Genomic DNA, 20,746 nt, shown 5'->3' with positions numbered 1-20,746 from the left:
GTTAAGATTAGAATTTTTATGAGAAAGTTATACATGCCTCACAAATGCATAGACTGGATTTTATTTTTTATTTTTTTTGCTTTTTTGTATTGAGTGCTGTGACACTTTTAATGGAACTCTTTTACGGTTATTGGAAATGTTGAACATTATTTAAACATTATCCCCAGATAACATGTCGGCTTCACTAAGGGCATGGGAAAGTTAACTTTTCTCTTCATTGCTGCTTCCATTCGAAAATATGGGCTGTAGTTAATAGGTACCATTTGGCACTGTCTCCAGAAGTAGCATGGTTGGCTGCACACATTTAACAAATGAGAGGCTATTCATGAGTACAGGTAGAGAATAATGATTAGGACTGAGCCAAATGTTCTCCTGGTTTGCTTTTTGCCTCAGAAGCAGAAATTTGGGGTGTCTGGCCCTATCCCTGTGTTTAATCTTTAATCCTGCATTTCTCATTTCTTCATGGCTGCTAGTAGCAACTTACATGTTTCCATTCTCTCGTGGTTCTTCAGTGCCACTATATATATATATATATATATATATATATATATATATATATATATATATATAATCAGTTTTATTTCTTCTTGAGTGGCATTATCCAATAAACTGGGCTTGCCATATTGCAAAAAGTAAAAATCTGTTTTTGGCCAGTTATTGAGCTTTTTCTGCAAAAATCTCAAAAACAAAAAAGAGAGAAGCATTTTGCCTATTTTTGAGAGTCATTGTGGTGTAGTGGTTAAGAGGCAACGGTGTTTATTGAATTCATTACTCATTAAGTTGAAAACTGCAAACCAATGCCTGTTTTACAGATCATCCTAAGTGTAAAATGAGAAGAAGGATGGTGGGATCCCACCCATGATTCTTCTTAGATATACTGTACAGTATACCAATCACCTTGCCGACAAAGGTCCGTATAGTTAAAGCTATGGTTTTCCCAGTAGTAATGTATGGAAGTGAGAGCTGGACCATAAAGAAGACTGATCGCCGAAGAATTGATGCTTTTGAATTATGGTGCTGGAGGAGACTCTTGAGAGTCCCATGGATTGCAAAAAGATCAAACTTATCCATCCTTAAAGAAATCAGCCCTGAGTGCTCACTGGAAGGACAGATCCTGAAGTTGAGGCTCCAGTACTTTGGCCACCTCATGAGAAGAGAAGACTCCCTAGAAAAGACCCTGATGTTGGGAAAGATGGAGGGCACAAGGAGAAGGGGACGACAGAGGATGAGATGGTTGGACAGTGTTCTCGAAGCGACTAGCCTGAGTTTGGCCAAACTGCGGGAGGCAGTGAAAGATAGGCGTGCCTGGCGTGCTCTGGTCCATGGGGTCATGAAGAGTCGGGCATGACTGAACGACTGAACAACAAAAACATACCAATGTGGATGTGTACTCTTCCTTTTCCAGCAGCTCTTTAAAAAACAACACAAACCATTCCATGGAAAGTTAAGTCAAAGGGCTACTCTTATAGGGAGGTGTGCCTACTCCAAATATGGGGACAGCCCATGATAGCAGAGTTATACATTTCCTTCCTCTTCATGTTCAGCCAGTGTGGTGTAGTGGTTAAGAGCAGTGGAATTGTAATCTGGTGAACTGAGTTTGCTTCCCTGCTCTTCCACATGCAGCTGCTGGGTAACCTTGGGCTAGTCACACTTCTCTGAAGTCTCTCAGGCTCACTCACCTCACAGTGTTTGTTGTGGGGGAGGAAGGGAAAGGAGATTGTTAGCAACTTTGTGGCTCTTCAGGGTAGTGATAAAGCAGGATATCAAATCCAAACTCTTCTATTTGGGGGGCAAATTGTGGAAAAAATCAACACTTCCAATATGGACATTTTTGCCGCTTTTAGATAATTCTGCCCAGATGCCATTTTCGACGGGTGGATACTGGCTATGTCTGGAAAATTCTGAATGTTTTGCAGCCTTAAATAAACTGGACACTGGATGGTGATGTCTTCGTGCTAGTAATCCAATCAGATTTGGCTATATCCTGATGTCTTTGAGGGCAAATGAAGTAGGGGAAGCACTTCTAATATAGATTATAGGCAATATAGACAATACTAACCAATCAAGGATCACACTGGCCCATTAACACTTTCATTGCCTTTTGCAGTGATCCCTAGAAAAAAACAATCCCAAGGGGTTGGGCTCCTGTTTGACACTTGACCATAGGAAACTGCCTTATATGAAGTTAGATTGTTTTCTTTGTCCACCCAACTCACTATTGTCTACTCCAGGGGTCAGCAACTTTTTTCAGCCATGGGCCAGTCCACCATCCCTCAGACCATCTGGTGGACCGGACTACAGTGGTGCCCCACTAGACGAATGCCTCGCTAGACGAAAAACTCGCTAGACGAAAGGCATTCGCTAGCGGAAGGCTGCCCCGCAAGACGAAAAAGTCTATGGGGCTGCCTCGCAAGACGGGGGAAAAAAATTTTCGTTGTGAAAACTAGCGGTTTGCATTGGTGCTTCGCTAGACGAAAAAATCGCTAGACAAAGACACTTGCAGAACAAATTATTTTCGTCTAGCGAGGCACCACTGTATATTTTTTGGGGGTGGGGATGAACGAATTCCTATGCCCCACAAATAACCCAGAGATGCATTTTAAATAAAAGGACACATTCTACTCATGTAAAAACACACTGATTCCCAGACCTTCCACGGGCCGGATTGAGAAGGCTGGATCCGGCCCCCAGGCCATAGGTTGCCTACCCCTGGTCTACTCTGACTGGTGCCTTATTTTGCAGGAGCTTAAGGCTCACAATTGTAACCTTCCATCATAGGTTAGTTGCTACAGCTCCTTGATCTACTGCCCACTGAATGCAACATCTGCTTCTTTCCCTCCCCAATGAACCACACACACAACTCCTAATCTGCTCTGGAGGCTTGGGGAACCCAAGAGGAGGAAGAGGAAGGTCCACTCTTGTGACATTCAGTACAACCCATGGATGCTCTGAGCACAATCAATGGGTTGCGGTTAGGTGGGGTCTTCCACTATCATCTCATTGCCCCTGTACATGATGATTGCGCACAGTATTTAGTGAACCTCATTGGGCTGTTAGACTGTGCTGATATTTGGGGTGGGGAAAATACTTCTGCTTCAAGTCGATGTACTTACTCTTAGGATGATGAACAAGCAGTCGTGGTCTTCTGTTTCAGAGCTTGTTTTCAGTTCAATCCTGTTTAGACACTCTGTTAAAAAGCACAGAAATTAAGTGATTCGGTAAATACTTCATCTTTCTACTCTCTATTTACTTTACAGTGGAATGATTGAAAGTATATAACGTGATTAAATTGTCCCCAGTGGCAAAGGAAGAAAACTCAAGAGTTAGCAACTAGTGATATATGTTAATTGCAGAAGAAATGAATGAAAGAATGGGCACTTTACATCTCTTCTTTGAGTAATTCACATTTGCAGATGGCATTGCACAGAAGCATAATTGTTCTGACAATACCCATTGCAGCCTATTTTTAACTAGAAAATAACAGTCAAGATGTAACTCTATAACACCTTTTGGATTTCCTTTAATTAGACCATCTCTATAATTATCTGAGGTGTTTTATTATAAGTCAGTTTTTCTATGCTGTTGATGGGTGTTTTGGTGCATTTGGAGGTTTTCATCTTTAAATAGACTAATTTGGCTGCTTTTTTCTTCTTCAAATGGTTGAATTCAGCAAAGGAAGGGCAGGAAGATTCAGTTTCCATGCTGATCCATGACAGAGAACAACATCTTATTGAACATCTGGCTTCGATGTACATAATAAAACTTAGCAGCTGGAAGGAACAAACCCACTCCTCAGAAAGTAACATAAAAGATGCCGGAACGAATCTCCCTGTGAAGATTCCACATACTCTGACAAGGGAAGATGCACTAGTCTCTCTTTCAGTTGAAATACTGAAAATTTCTTTAGGAGATTCTTAGCTCAAAACGGGCTTACAATACAGAAGCACAGATTTCACCTGGACATGGGGAGAAACTTACAGAGCGGGGAGGGTAGGACTTTCTTTTTAGCCTGAAGGCCACAGGACCTTCTAGGCAATCTTCTGGGGGTCACATGGGCAGGGCCAGAAGCCAAAGTGCTTGGAGCAACAAATACCAATTTACTCACATAGCCCTCTCTACCCTTTCTTCCAGTCAAGCAAGACGCATTAAGGGAGTTCAAGGACACATTCTAGACAGGCAGAAACACTCAGGAATGGTGAGGGATGTAGCCTGAGAGTAGTTCAGAGGGCCACACAGAGAGGCCTGGAGGACCAAATGCAGCCCCTGGGCTTGAGGTTTTCCAGACCCATTTTTGTTTTTGACGGGGCAAGGTCTTCCAAAATGATACCTCCTAGAGTGGTAGTGGGTTCAGCATTGCTGGAAGTCTTCAAGCAAAAGTTGGGTCAGCCATCTGATGGGATTCCTCTAACTGTGGGTTTTCTGCATCAGTTGTGGACTTAGACCTGGCATGGGCAAACTCAGCCCTCCAGATGTTTTGAGACTACAATTCCCATCATCCCTGACCACTGGTCCTGTTAGCTAGGGATGATGGGAGTTGTAGTCCCAAAACATCTGGAGGGCCGAGTTTGCCTATGCATGACTTAGACTAAGTAACCTACAGGCCCCAAAGATTTTGGCTGTGTAAGCCCATTACATTTTATTCTAGAGTCAATGGAAACTGGGCACTCCTTTGTTCTACCTAGTCTGCTCATGTAATCTAGAGATCTGCTGCATATTTTCTGGCCCCCAAAAGCACTTCTTGAGAAACCCATTTTTATTCTGATTGACTCTGCATCACCCCACAATGCATCCATTGCATTGAAAACAGATGTAGGCAGTACTGGCAATAGGGGTGTGTGTGTGAGTGTCCATTCCTACCCAATGATGTTATGAATGGGCATATACCAAGGCTGCAGTTGCCACTCTCTTTCTTCATTCCCCTGGGGCATGTGCAGGGTGGGAAAGGCATGAATAACCCAATCAAGGGGAGGATTTTCAAATGCTGATCAAGAAACCATGCACATTCTTGCGCAAGGCAGTCTCTAGAATCCATCTACATTGAAAACAGCATGTTGAGGACAAGTGTGAATGCGTCGAGATTGAGAATAAACAAATAAACAAACAAATAAATAAATACATTTTTGTGCTACAAAATGGTTAGTGTGTACACAGCCTCTGTGTTGTGGATGTGAACTTGAGATTTCCCTGTTGCAGTAAATTGTCTTGAGAGGATAACTTTTTAATTATTTGCTCAGATGTATAGCCTACCTAACACCTGCTGGTTCAGCTGGATAACATTTCCTCATAATGCTCGATGTGATTTGAGGATTATCTGCATAGATACAATGTATTTGCTATGGTTGAAGAACAATATGAAACTGTGCTAGTGCGTGAAATTGTGTTTATGCCAACAGCAGTAGAACCCAGTGAAATTAGGAGTGCCTGGTGAATGACATCTCCTGTAAGGGGCTATGCCAGCTGGGCATGTACCCTTCTAACTGTGGTGAATCCTAGGAATCAGCTAATTATTTGAGGTTGCACAAGCAAAGAAGTTAGCCCCTATCACCTTTATCAACGAAGACCATGCAATTTGTGCAGCTCAAAGGTGGCATAATATATTGTCTGTTTATTTCAGCTGTTTTTAGGCCACAGGGGCACCAGGGTTTCCAAGTGGTGTTCAGAAGGGTTACATAAAGCATACAGCGGATAAAACCAATTTAGAAGTAATAATAAAATTAAAAAGGCAGCCCTGTTTAGGAAAGTTTTAAATGTGTGACATTTTAATGTATTTTTAATCTTTGTTGGAAGCCGCCCAGAGTGGCTGGGGAAACCCAGCCAGATGGGCGGGGCACAAATAAATTATTATTATTATTATTAAAAGCTTCCTTAAAATGCCTGCTGAAATGGAAAGTACTTGATGAAGCACCTGAAGTTTGACAGAGAGCAGGCCTGTCTGATCTCAGCCAGGAGGTAGTTCCACAGAACTGGGCCCACAACACTGAGTAGGATAGCATTATCATCAATGGGTTGTTCTCGTCTTTTCTGTGTTTGGGCTCTGCATGAAAATAATACTGTCACCTTTTGCCTTGCCTTTTGGATTTACTTTTTTTTTTTTACTAAGAGTCTCTGCTCCCCAATACCTAGTGTTTACTTTTCTTTTACCCTGCATCTGTGTGTGCACATCCCCCTACCGCCTAAGGATAACACTTCGCACTGCTTGGGCTCTAATCCACAAAAGCGTACCATAGATATAATCGTTTAAGTGCCTGGAATTTGGTAATTGAGCGATGGTCGCTAAAGTCAGGTTGGAATAACACATCTTCAAGACGTTAAATTAAAACAACACAGATATTTGCTTACTGAGAAGCTGAGAGGGTTGCACACTGGACTGAATCTGCCCTGAGATCAACTGATGAAGGGCTGTATACAAATTTAATAACAATAGTAATAGTAATAGTAATAGTAATAGTAATAATAGCCTGTGCAGCTCCTCATTGGTTCTGTGGGTCCTCCCCCTAGAATATACTTTTCAGAGGGCACAGGAGGACTGAAGGAGATCAGCCATGTGAGCAGCCTTCTTCTGGTTATGCAACTTTTGGGTGCAACCTACTGTGTCTATTAGGCCTATAATTAAACTTCCACAAACTAATTAGAATTTTAATTAGTGTTGTTCTTCCATTAATTGCCCATCTTTTAAATGAATTTTCCATTTGTCTTTTTCTGTCCATTTTTTTGTTGGTACCATACAAATGTTTTATAGGTAGGTATTGTGAAATTGCTCTCTGGTCTTTTATTTTCTCATCAACAAAGCTAAATCCACAGCTTACCAACAGTGAAACCATATGGTAAGTGTTTCAAACAAAGTGCTCCTACTATGCAAATCATATAGGCAAGGCGCAGGATGAGATTATGTTTTGAGCTCATTTAAATCCTGGTAGATTTCATTTGTTCATTTTTCAGTATCTGGAATATATACGGCATTCCCCCATAAACTCTGCTCATTCTTAACTTTTCCTCCTTTGTGTATATAAAATTCGCATATATAATTTATAACCTATTTATTATTGATTTGAAAAAATATACACGGCGCTTTTCAGATTAAAATAAGCCTTTTTCCAGGTTGTTTTTTTTTAAAAAGGAAGTTTTAGAGCAGCTAATAAAATCTGAAATGTAAGTACAACATTGTGGGAATACACTCCATGGGTGCTTTTGCACCTACGATCGTTTATGTTTGTGTAATGTCAATTATGTGCACTATTTAACGTATACTTCCGAGTAAAAGCGAAAGTGAAAGCAGGACTCAGTAGGCGTCTTGCCACTGAGATCCCTCCAATTAGACTTTTTGGCTCCAAAGTTTTAAACTTGTTAATGGTCAGTTAATCTGCTTCCCGCCCTTTTCAAGGGCAGCAACAGTGTTCTGATTGGTAAAAGTATTGATCATGACGTCTGTTCGTTGTCAATAAAAGGCTGCGGCTCCCCGTTTTGGGCAGATAGTTAGATAGTTAGGTTAAGTCGGGAGAGATAGACGGTCTTAGACCGTGGGTTATTTGGGGGGTTGGTTGGGTTGGAAGAACGTGCAGGAGGTAGAGAGGTTAGATCGCGGAAGAATTGTCGCTTCAGGTTTAGTTAGTTTAAGAGAGAATAGATTGCGGAAGAATTGGCAGTTCAGGTTTAGCTAGTCTAGATAGGCTTAGAAAGGACAGGTATAGAGAGAAGTAAAAGCCCATGCGGGATAGCCAAAGCCATAAAAAGAAACCATGGTTGTCTGTCTTCATTTCGTCTTAATTTAATTTTTGCAGTTTATCAGTGCTTTCGTTTGGCCGCAGTCTTGGCCACCTTTTATTTGGGTACTTTGCTTAGGGAATAGCTTAGGAGGTCGCAAGTGCTTGCAGGTACAACTACGAGGCACTCATTCATCCGAACGACTCACACACCCTTCAGATTCAGCCTGGCGGACAACTCTCTTCACGGCGCGGTGTGAGTTAAGCTCCGGAATTACCGGCCATCCCGTCCGCAGGCTTGGCCGGCGCCCATGCAAGGACGCACGTGAGACGCTGGCCACAGATCCCCAGCAACTGGTATCCCGTGTGCAGTTGACCTTGTCCTGCGCACGGGAGGCTCCAGCAAAGAATCCCCGCCCAACATTATAATATAAAACAGTACAAAATATTTAGCGGCGGAGATTAAAACAAGAACAGTGATTTGGTTACTCAGTGTTTTCAAAAGTGTTTCAATTTCCACTGTTTCCATTTTAAAAAGGCAAAAAAATTCAAAGTCTGTGCCAGGCAAGTCTCAGGAAGAACATTCCGGAGGTGCGGTGCCACAACTGTAAAGGCCCTACCGTGTTTCTCCTAAAATAAGACACCGTCTTATATATATTTTTTGCTCAAAAAAACACAGTATGGCTTATTTTCAGGGGATGTCTTATTTTAACCATGTCGCATCGGTACGCTGCATAGCCACGCCTCCCCAGGCTGTTTTAATGGGAGGTGCCGCGTCACTATGGCTTATTTTCGGGGTATGGCTTATTTTCGGGGAACGGCTTATATTTCGCAAATGCATAGAAATCCTGCTATGGCTTATTTTATGGCTATGTCTTATTTTAGGAGAAACAGGGTATGTCTAAAGGTGGGGAGATCCAGGGGAGATTTAAGTGAGAGAAGGGGATTGTTATATGGAACTTGAAAGCTCAAAACTTTTGAAATCAGTGGTGCTTACTTATAGATCCATAGGATTGCAATATTAAGGATGTTTAATCTGGTATCTTGAAGGTTTGTTGTTTAAAACTATAGGGTGGAATTCAGCGTAGTGCTAAGGAGATTGTTTTATCAGTGCAAGCATTTGAGCTTGCCCCATGGAATTATTTGTTAACATGCTGTTATTGCGCGGGGGGGGGGGGAATCTCCTGACCCTCCTGAATGGACTTGGGGGAGGTGTAGGTGGAGGAGAGGGGGCAGAAAGCCTTGTTGCAGGCTAATTGTATCTGGCCCCATCTGTTTTCAAGTGGCCTTTTTGGATGCAAATGAATGTGTGTGTGTACAGGGAATCACAAAGCAAGTTTAAGCACACCCTAAGTGTCAGTTCAACCTTCAAACTAGAATAAGCTTAAAGGTAAAGGAAGGGTAAAGGGACCCCTGGCCATTAGGTCCAGTCATGGATGACTCTAGGGTTGCGGCGCTCATCTCGCTTTATTGGCTGAGGGAGCCAGCGTACAGCTTCCAGGTCATGTGACAGCATGACTAAGCCGCTTCTGGCGAACCACAGCAGCACACGGAAATGCCGTTTACCTTCCCGCTGGAGCTGTACCTATTTATCTACTTGCACTTTGATGTGCTTTTGAACTGCTAGGTTGGCAGGAGAGAATAAGATTAGGCTTGTGTTAAAAGACAAAGCAAAGTTTGCTGGTTTTTCAGACTATGACCAAGAAAATGTAATCATTTCAGACTAATGAGCAAACCATAAATTGTGAGCCTTTACAAAAAACTGATTCTGTCCAATGATTCTGCTTAGTGAACATTTTGTCAAATTATTTTCTCATTACCCAACTAAAGCAGCCAGAGGTTCAACCCCCCCCCCCCCAATGTTAAGACCGGACCCAGTGATTTGCCTACTAGTATTTCCTTTCTTGAAATACAAGCCATGGCAGCTGCAAATGGTGATGGTAACACTTAATCCTGTCTTCCCATCATGTGCTCCTGTTCAAATTTGCGCCTGGTAGAATTTCAGTGAAAAATAAATTTGAGTATAACATGAGATTCCAGTAGAAAAGATATGCTGATGTGGTATTTGGTATATACCTTCCAATATGTCATAGGTGAAAATGGGGACATCCTTGTGACACCCAACTTCCCAAGGATCACTGCCCAGGCTCTTTAACACCTTCCTGGCTTTCCTCCACTTTCTCTATTCAATTCAGCCTTCATTCTCTTTGCAGTTCTCTATGTTCCACCAGAGAAAACCCAGGAAGGTGTTAAAGAGATATTTGGAAAAACACATTTTCTACCATATGTGATCAGTACTCAAGAAAGCTGCTGTGTGTGTGTGTGTGTGTGTGTGTGTGTGTGTGTGTGCTTGTGTGCTTGTGTAAGTCTGGCTGTGCACTGCATGGTGCCTTGGTATTCACGCATGCCCACTGGCCTACATGTGATCTGAAGCCAAAATGTCTTCATTCGCCGACTCGGATATATAACTTCTAGAGATGACCCTGGGGAGGAAACTGAAACTTGAAAAATGACAGCTCTTGTGAAGTGCAGACAGAAGATAAAGACAGCAAAAAAGGAAAAAGGAAAAAGCTGAGACAGTGTTTTCCAGGGACTAATAAATAGGGACAATGCCTGACAAACAGGGATAGTTGGATTTAGGATAACCACAAGGAAGAGGGCAAATGAGGCACTGGATTGCATTAAATTTGCTAATTTATATGTATCCAGTGCTTTTTCCCCTCAGGGGACACAGGGGTATGCGTACCCCCAAACATTTTGTGAATCTAATGGGAGAAAAAACTTTTTTAAAAAATAGTTACTTCTCTAGCATGGTGAATCATCAGTTCCATTGCTATCCCCAATGGAGGCCTCATTTCCTGTCACTGTGTTTCCCGAGTCTCAGACGGAAGCAAGCGTTTAATGCAGGGTTCAGCAATCTTTTTCAGCCGTGGGCCGGTCCACCGTCCCTCAGACCATGTGGTGGGCCGGACTATTTTTTTTTGGGGGGGGGATGAACGAATTCCTATGCCCCACAAATAGCACAGAGATACATTTTAAATAAAAGCACACATTGTACTCATGTAAAAACACGCTGATTCCTGGACCATCCGCTGGGCGGATTGAGAAGGCGATTGGGCCGCATCTGGCCCATGGGCCTTAGGTTGCCTACCCCTGGTTTAATGTGTGAAGTAGGAGATGGAATCTAGCATGGTGATTGGTCAGTTTTGTAGTTTACACCTCCGATGGCAGCTTCATTTCCTTTCCCGGTGTTACCTGATTCTCAGACACAAGCAGAGGAATCAGGAAGATGTTAGTGCACACAACCTCATGCTGTGTAATTTACTGTATTTATTTCCCCCAATTTGAACTACAAAATGGTGATTTTCCTGACTCAAAATGAGAGTACCCCTAAACATTTTTTAAAGAAAAAAAGCACTGTATGTATCTATGCAAATTTAGAAGCGGTTATTGACAATTAGCAGAAATACAGTACATTTCACTATGGCAAAGAAGACGGAGATGTTGATGGGCGACTTCAAGGTCCTTCCGTACTCTCTCTTTTTAGGGTTCTTTATCTTTCAGTTGGACCTGGACTAGACAAGCCTTCAGAGAGAAGTCCCTCAAAGAGAGCGTTGCCCTCTGTAAAGTAGGACATGCGGCCACCTTCACTGGAGTGTTTGAATCCAACTAAGTCCCAGGGAAGAAACACTGAGTCTGGTCAAGGAAGATTCTAAACTGTCTCTCTAGATTAGAGAGCTAGGTCACTGGAACACCTTTCAATTCAGATAGACATTTAAATGTTGAGATGCTCTTTTGAACACAGGTATTAAATCTTCGGAAACACACCCTTTGTGACAAATTGGCTCCCCTTTTAATCTAGTCCACACATACAAGTAGTAATGACATAATACTATTAGGGCAGGAAGGGCCTGTCAGGCAAAGGACACGTAGCTTAATGGGCCATCGACTGACTAGTCCTAAGCACTCTTTGAAGGGATCAGGAGAAGGTAATGTTTGAAAATACACGGCTCAGGAAGAAAAGCCTACAAGCTCAATACTTTTTAATTACTGTACAAATACGACTGCAGGTAAATGACAACAGATAAAAAAATCAAGCATGCCACCTCATGGACATCATTTTCCGGACATTAATTTGCCATCTGACAAGTCATTTTAATATGTTGTGATGAGTGTGTGTCTACATGTATCTAAATCAGTAGTATTCAAGATTTTCTGCACTGCAATCAGCCCTAAGAAGAACAGTTGGTATCTTTTAATTTCTTTTTGTCCACCCATCTGATTTCCTTCTTTCCCCTCTGTTTACTCCCCATTCCTCAAATCAATAAAGCTTTCTTTGTTAGGACCAGTCCACATAGTACTTTGTCCTACTCAGCCTGGTTGTGCATTCACATTACAGAAAGTGAGAGTGCAGAGAGTGAGGTTATCTTCAGAACCGGCCACCCTGAGTTGCCCCCACCCCACTCCTGTCAGATGTGGGCTAGCAAAAGGGAATGTGTGTGGCCGATTTATGAAGCTTTTGTTGGTTTGGAGCCAGCAGGTCTGATTCTTGACATCCATGGTGCTTCTCAGTTCTTCAGTCTGAACAGCTTATGAGGATCTGACCTAGAAGAATACTCTAAATTCCTCTTCCTTTCCAGCCTGTCTTAGACTCACACTTTGCCCCCCCCCCTTTTGAGTATTTGTATTGCTATGTGACTGCTGATCTTGTTTCTTTCATCAGAGATCATATCTCTTGTCAGCACTATCCTCACTGACACCACCCCACCTGTGATTGGAGACTCTTCCTTGGGCCGTGGACTTCTTCATCTTGAAGAAACCTATATAGACACAACCCTACAACTCTTGTGGGACCTCACATTATGTGTACAGCTGTTCCCCCCCAATATATATATTATAATGTGGCTTAAATTGAACATAGGATCAAGTTCCATCAACATTTGTAAGATCTCCTTTCATAAACTGATTGATCCCATTTGTTGTAGCCACCCTCTATAACTGCCTTTTCTTCTTCTTCTTTCAGTAGTATAGTAAACAGCTGTACTGGGAGATAGTGATAAATTCCATCCTGAGTTTCTCCAGCTGAAGTAATGGCCTTGACTGCTGCCAACAATGTACTTATTAGTGATGTCAAGGACATAGAGTAAGGAGTGGATTGTTGCAGTAGCTGCTTTTTTGGGGCTGGCTGGCAGTGTTGGTGTAAAACTGCTCATGAGAGCAGAACGCTTCTATTGGTATCTTCATTTTGAATGCGCTGCACTGCCGTGATCAATTTTACTGATAAGTGTCCTCTAATTAAACAGAACGAGAAGATCACGACTTCTTTTAAACTGGGAAATGAGTTGGATGTAATTGAGCAACCGTCACGTCTAACACTCCTAATGGTTTTCCTGTACCAGTCTTTCATTTTTATTTTGCTGGTGATGAAGATGCTGCTGTTGCAACTGGAGACTTGAGCACCATAGTCTCCATAAAAAAACGGGCCTAATATGTACAGAATGAAAGAGATTGCTATTCAAGTGTATCCCAGAATAGAAGAAAATGCCGCAATACTGCTAAAACCTTTGAAATAAATGACGTGGCTATACAATTTAGTATTTATACCAAGCACTGCATTCAATTAAACTGAATTACAGCATACACTCAGAAACATATCCCTGTGTGCACATGAAGATTCTTCCCAGGAAACCGTGCATAGGATTGCTGCCATAATCATACTGTAGTGGTATGTTTAAGACTAGATGCTTTTAGCGCCTGTATTGTTTGGCTGTTTATTTAATTAGTCAATGAAAAGCATGTCAGAATACTTTTTAGCCTTAACATCCATACGACAATGTGAAGTGTTTATAAATTGCTTTGTGTCTGAACATGCTTCTAAGAATAAAGCTTTAATTTCATTATGGAACTCCTTGGCTTAATGTACAGTACCTGGCTTTGGTTTCAGCATGAGATATGGGACCAGGCTTCTTGCTGAAGAAGAGAGGGACCTCCATTTATCTTTTTGAGATTGTCAGAGTCTGACAGCTATGCACTTACAATCCAGTTAGCTTGTTTGCTTTTCGTAGCTGAGATCGAGAGCTAGTAAATCTTCTCCCTCACCTCTGATATTCTAATGCTACTACTTAGCATTTATAGAGCACATTTCAGGCATGTAAAGCAGTTCTATGCATCATCTGAGTAATCTTTATTGCCAGTTCTGTAATGTAGGGCTGCACATTACCTGTATCTCCCTATTGCAAATGGGAAACTGAGGCTGAGAGGCTAGCCGCACTCAGTATTTGTGTGTGTATGTACACGTGTGCGTGCTCTTGAGTTGATCCGAACCCAGGAATTTTGAGATTATAGTGCACGTATGTGCCTTCACTGTTCTGCACCGGATATTACCATAATGGCCATTTTAATCTGATGATAATATGGGAATGGGCTAATGCCAAAGATGTTGCAGGCCTGCTGAAGGAACACATTGATAAAGGCATAGCAGCTGTTTACTCTCTCTTTTTAATAGGACAATGCACCCGAATATTCCCACCTCACCTTGGCACATCACAGATAATCCATGGCAATGGTACCACCGTTGGCACAGTAATAACATTCCAGTGTTCTGCAGAACACCAGCTGATTGGACAAGGCATTGTCACATGCATTTGGAAAGGAAACAGCACACAGTGGACAGCAGACATTCCCTCTTGTAAACGTAAGTATTTCTCCCCCCCCCCCAACTGATTTGGACAATTCTTTTACCTTATCTCTTCGGACTTGATCCATAACACTGGCAAAGCTGGTGATGATGGATGTGTAGGGGGACAATGAATGATTGTTACTACCATATGCAAGAATACTTGAGTCACATTCTGTTATCACCAGCTACCATCAAAGAAAGGCTTTTGGAGAGCTTTGTGAGGGATATAAATGCTTACCCTTGTACTTGTTTCATTATTGCAACTGTGAGACATGTTCTGTGCCCTTTCTGAGAAAACTGCAGGTCTGACCAATAAGGCTGATTTTTTATATAACTTGTCTCTGAATAGCTCTTGCTCGCTCTCTTTAATTTAATGCTAGGCTTTTGGGGGGAAAATTGATTCATCTCCTAAAAATATGGATAGTTCTGTAAAGCGCAATTAGGCTACTGCCAGTAGATAGCAGAAAAGAAGAGTCTTTCACGTTCACAATGGGCCTTAAATGGCAACAATATTAGCCCCTTTTCACTCTGTGCTTTTTCTTATTTATTACATCAGTGGTAATGGTCCAACTGGGGGGAAAGAGTCTGCAGCCAAGCCATGGGATTTCAGCAAGTTGCTATCAATTCTAAATAGACCAGAAGTGCATCCACATATAATTTTAAAATGACAAGGGACTGTGTGGCTTGCCCACTCATCTGAAATTTGCTTGCAAAGCTGAACCACAGTGGTGCATTCCTGGTTAATTGTGTTTCCAATCACAGCAAGAAGCTGGCAGCAACAGGTACTCTTAAAGTGTATAAAAGCCATCGTTAGAAGGTGTCTTTATAAGATATTACCTAACTATCTGAGCCCCATGTTAATGTCTTGACATCCAGTTATTTAAATAAATCAGTATGCACATTATGCTCAGTTCTGGTTCTGTTCCTCCTTTTCTTTGCACTCTGGTGTAGATTGTGGGCTGCTTAGTCTGATATCACTATTGATGGCCAATATGTTCATGGCCCTGGATCTCCCTTCTTATGGTTCTTGAACTTCAAACCACAGCTGGAGTGGACAGCCCATCAATTAGAAGATTCTCATCTGATAGCCCTTCAGGAGAGAGGACACCAGGCCACCCTAGTACAAGCCATCAAGGGTGCCTAGTTTTGTGTGCTGACTTTAGCGGATGCAGCAGGTGATATAGCAGAACCAAAGATTATTAACACGTCCCTGATATCTACCTAGACCCAAGCTAACAGAAAGAAACAGCCCAAGGAATTATTCTACCTTAATGTAATATGTGAAACTGCCAGCCCCATCCCTACACTTGGACTAAGCACACACCCTGCCATTCTCCTTTTGTTTGTCAGACACTGATATGTGTCTTTGTTCAGGTTGTCGTTTCTTCAAAGGATGGCACAGGAGACAATGACTGCTGCTTACCTGTCTCTGTCTCACAGCTAGCCCTGTTAAATACCACACGTGTTCCTTTCTAACATTAGGAGTATCACTTTTTTATCTTTCCTGCTCCCTATTCTTTGGTGTGCTGAAGCATCACAAGTGTGTCCAGGGGCGTAGCAAGGGGGGGCGGTCCACCCCGGTTTCCATAATGGAGGGGGTGACAAATTATCAAGGAACAATTTATTTTATTTTATTTTATTTTATTTTATTTACTTTTTTAAATGCCTGCTCTGAAGGTCTTATCTTACTATACTAGGGATTATATAGCTATATATGAAATTTCATGCATATCGGTTAATATCTTGACCCTCCTCCACCAAAATAGCTGTTCACTTGGCTGTTTTCCTATGTCATGAAGGCTGAAATTTCAGTTCAGTGGAGCACTTACTGTTCCCAACCCTAACCCTGTGGAAAGCCATCTAATTAGACTTTAATTTGATTTTGAGATGTTTTTAGGAGGTAATTTAATTATTGTTTGATTTTATACCAATGTTATGTATCTGATGTTAGCCACCCTGAGCCCGACTTTGGCCGGGGAGGGTGGGATATAAATAAAAGTTTATTACTGTATTATTATTATTATTCATTTGTAAGAAAATATGAAATAACGTAAAACCATTTTTGCCGGGGGGGGGGGGGAATCAATGGGGAGGTTGACAAGAAATTTTCCGCACCTGACCTTCCCATGCCGGGGGGGGGGTGGGTTGACAAAAAATTTTTTGCCCCCGGGTACCAATTTACCTTGCTACGCCCCTGAGTGTGTCTACCAATATTGCATTGATGACGGAAAATCTCTTGCACTTCCTTAGACTTGAAAAAGTGTGACCCTGGGCAGCGTTATAGCTTTGCTTGCTGGGGAGATGAACCCTGACACTGTTATCCATAAACATAACCCATTAAATATCAACTGCCAGGTGAAGTATTCAGTTAAATTAAAGAGCTGTTCTAACCATTAACTTCTTTAAAGGTTTGCATCCCACTCCCCACCCCCTGCCCCATTTTTTGGTAGCTCTAGGATTTGTTAATGTCATTCCTTTAAAAATTCAAATGCATGAGTTGTATTGATTCAAGAGTGTACAGCATGTGGCCCACTTGTGTGGTGTCCGACCAAGGGCTTCATAAACATCCTAGTGTCCCCACCACCACCCTCCCTAGGACTGAAAGAATAAAGAAACAGTCTAGCACTGAACAGGCTGCAAAAACCTAATCGGTAGGCTGTGTTTGGATTGGTGTGCCACAACAGCGCCCAGGGCCGGCCCTCCCATTAGGCCGATTGAGGCAACTGCTTTAGGCAGCAGGTGCTGTGGGGCTTCTTCTGAGTCACCTGTCCATTCTGCTCTGTCAGAAGGCAGAGATGTATGCCTGTCATGAACTGCCTACGCTGACTTGCTGCTTCAGGTGTATGGGGGATGCTATCCCATCACCAGTGCCGAAGTAGGATTCAGCTGCCAGTCCAGTCAACTTCTGTTCATGGAAAGGCATCTTGCCTTTTGCCTCAGGCAGCCAAATGTCTTGGGCCAGGCCTGGCTGTGTCGGTTCTGAATTTGATGGGCTATGTTGGAAAATAAGCTATCCATGTCCTCTCCGAGTACTTTAACTTCCTCTTCTTGCTGCTGTCGCTGATTGGTTGGCTGTTCCCTCTGGGCCCAATCAGCAGTGCCTTCTAGAGGAAGAAGACAAGGTACATGCTCTTTGCTTTCTTGGAGAGGGAAGGTGAACACTCAGCAGCAGGAAGAAGGGCAGCAGCACAACCAGGAGACTCTAGGACTTGGCGACGGGACCCTTATTGAGGCATGGTTCCGGGCAGGGTGCCTGACAATGCCAGTCCCTGGCGCCAGGCCTGTGCCACAAGCTGTGCATATAGACAGAGTGCTTCCCCCTTCCTCCTTTTTTCCATTCTTCCTCTCTGCAGGATTAATTACTGTGCCAAGTTACTTGTGAGTATTTCATTGCTCACTTATAAATAGGATGCTTTTAAATAGTCTGCTTTGAGATGCTCCCAGGTTGAACAGAAGCCAAAACACTCCACTTGTCAGCACGTACTAAAGTGAGGGGTTCATTAGCAGGAATACAAAGGAGGTAGATATCAGGGCGGATGTCAGTCTCTGACTGTGTTTGCTGTATTCCAGCTGTATCCAAATACGAAACCTTTGGATTTAAAGTTGCCGTCATTGCCTCCATTGTGAGCTGCGCCATTATTCTGCTGATGTCGATGGCTTTTTTAACCTGCTGCCTTATCAAGTGTGTTAAGAAAAGTGAGAGAAGAAGAGCTCAAAGGTATGTCATGTTTGACGGGGAAAGTCGTTTCAGGGGAAAGGTTTAAGAGAGGTAACTTGAAGGCTCAACCATATGAGAGAAAGCATGTTGTTGTTCTACTGCTGATTTTCTTTGAGACTTTTGCTTTACAGTACTTGTTGTTCACAGAATTGTAGAGTTGGAAGGTACCCCAAGGGCCAGCTAGTCCAACCCTCTGCAATGTTGTTGTTGATGTAGTATGGAAGTGCAAAGTGGAAGATTCCCTTGGTTTCCCATGCTACAGTGTCTGAAAATTTGGGGATGTACTTTGCTGAGGGGAAGAAAGCCAGTTATGTGCTAGCATTGCACATCGTTTTTGGCTCTGAAAAAACTGGTAACAAAACAAGCGTTTAAAGCATTGTTTGATTTTGACAGCTTCTCAGCTTGATTCTAGTGATGATACCCCAGTGTTTGCTGTGCCTAGGGAGAGGCAGCATACCTCAAGGAAGCCACGACTCGTCCAGTCTGTGCATCACTCCCTACCATATCAGCAGCCATTCGTCTTCTGCTGCCACCTTGGAAACAATGTTTACACCATGCTGAACAACCATAGGCAGGGTCAGTGGAACAGAGCAGGCCTGACATTAGGACTGGGCTTAGGGAAGCAAATGTTGGGCTCCTGCTGCAACTGAGGCTGATCACTGACTTCCCTTTAATACAATATATATTAATATATGTATTTTGAGAGCAGCGGGACCCAGGTGGCGCTGTGGGTTAAACCACAGAGTCTAGGGCTTGCTGATCAGAAGGTCGGCGGCTCGATTCCCTGCCACGGGGTGAGCTCCCGTTGCTCGGTCCCAGCTCCTGCCCACCTAGCAGTTCGAAAGCACATCAAAGTGCAAGTAGATAAATAGGTACCGCTCCAGCGGGAAGGTAAACGGCGTTTCCGTGCACTGCTCTGGTTCGCCAGAAGCGGCTTTGTCATGCTGGCCACATGACCCGGAAGCTGTCTGTGGACAAACGCCGGCTCCCTCAGCCTATAGAGCGAGATGAGTGCCGCAACCCCAGAGTCGGACACGACTGGACCTGATGGTCAGGGGTCCCTTTACCTTTACCTTTACCTTGGAGAGCAGCAGTACTCAGCCTGGCACTGTGAAGAGAAGTGCGTGGCAAACTACTGCAATAACCACCACCATTTTCATTTCCCCTGTAGCGGCAGCTGAGTCCTGTGGTAACAAATTGTAGACTAGGCCAGGGGGGTCCTTTACAGACGGAGGGCCACATTCTCTTCTGGAGGCCACACACAGGTGGTGGGCAGGGCCAGAGACAAAAGTGGCTGGACCAACAAATGTATACTTTCCCTTTATACAGTAGTTTCTACTAGGGTTGCCATATTTTGAAGAGCAAAAAAGAGGACACATTTGCCGACTTCTACTTTTAACTATGGATCGGTATGACGACTCTACCCATGAAAAAGAGGATGTGTCCTGGAAAATGAGGACATATGACAAGCCTAAACACACACACACACACACACACACACACACACACACACACTTTTTCTTGAGGAACTGGCTTACAAAAGGGATAGATGAGTTGCCCTGGGCAATACGAAGTGAGTAACAAATTTAATTTATAACATGAATAATTTCAGGAAAAACTTATTGAGCAGGGATGGAAAACCTTTTACAGTACAGCCTGAGGGCCACAGTCCCTTCTAAGCAACCTTCTGGGGGCCACATGCAAGTGGTAGGCAGGACCAGAAGAAAGAGTGGGTAGAGCAATATATGCCAAATTACTCACAACCCCCTCTCTATCCTCCATCCAGGCAAGGAGAAGCCATTATCAGACCTCAAGAACACATCTAGCCAGGCAGAAATACCCAAGGAGGGGCTCAAAGTTTAGGGGTATGACCTGGGAAAGAGAAGAGATGTGAGATTCTTCAAGAGGCGAGGAGTGTAATTTCTGTATACAATTTTTGTAGATGGGGAGGGGAAGACAGTGGCATCTCCAGCTGGCAAATATAATGTGTAGCCCAGCTTCTTATAATCTCCAAGTTTCTGGGCTGTGGTCTGAAAATGCTAATAATCCAGTGCTATTTGTGAGGGTTGTACAAAGGCCACAAACAAACCTTGATTTTTAAATAACGTGGATAGGGCAGAAGCAAAGAACTCACAAATATCACCAAGAAAAAGAACAGACTTTTAATTCTATCACCTGACTGAACCATGGAGGGGTGAGAGATGTGTCCCTTTTGTTAAAGATTTAACTATTATATATGAGGAGGAAGTTAATCAGTATTATGTCCTGCAAATATAGGCCTGTGACCTGTGTTGAGAGGGCAACAGGTGGGTTGTCAGTGCTTTAATGTAAAAGAAGGAAAGCCATGAAACCAATTACCGTAAATTATTTTTTCAGCTGGAAATAGCCAGTGACAGCAGCATATCTTGTTTGTATACGTGCTGTTCAGGAAGGCAGATAATGGCAATTATACTTTAATTTCTGAGCTGAAATACAAGTGCTTCCATATTATATAATTGCAGGGTTTTTGACACCTGTCATTTGTTCTTACATCTGAGAATTGTATTGGACTTTCCCAAAGGCCAAATTCTTGTTTATGCAAGTGGATTAGATACTAGGGATCCTTAGTACCCTGCTAGATCCTTCCCCTCCTTATCCACTACCAGTAGC

The 20,746-nt window shown here is 42.9% G+C and overlaps 1 protein-coding gene across 1 annotated transcript in view; it reads left to right on the top strand.

Annotated features, from left to right (window-relative positions):
• The window catches only part of SUSD3 (sushi domain containing 3), a 58,163-nt gene that overhangs the window by 20,447 nt on the left and 16,970 nt on the right, over nucleotides 1-20,746 (top strand). Inside the window, exons 2-3 of the mRNA XM_033140881.1 lie at nucleotides 14,206-14,394; nucleotides 17,950-18,097. Coding sequence (XP_032996772.1) covers nucleotides 14,206-14,394; nucleotides 17,950-18,097 — 337 coding nt within the window. The remainder of the gene's footprint in view (nucleotides 1-14,205; nucleotides 14,395-17,949; nucleotides 18,098-20,746) is intronic.

The sequence above is a fragment of the Lacerta agilis genome, chromosome 2, assembly GCF_009819535.1.
Source record: "Lacerta agilis isolate rLacAgi1 chromosome 2, rLacAgi1.pri, whole genome shotgun sequence".
Taxonomy (NCBI): domain Eukaryota; kingdom Metazoa; phylum Chordata; class Lepidosauria; order Squamata; family Lacertidae; genus Lacerta; species Lacerta agilis.
Note: the sequence above shows the minus strand (reverse complement) of the source record. Positions and strands in the feature narration are given on the sequence as shown.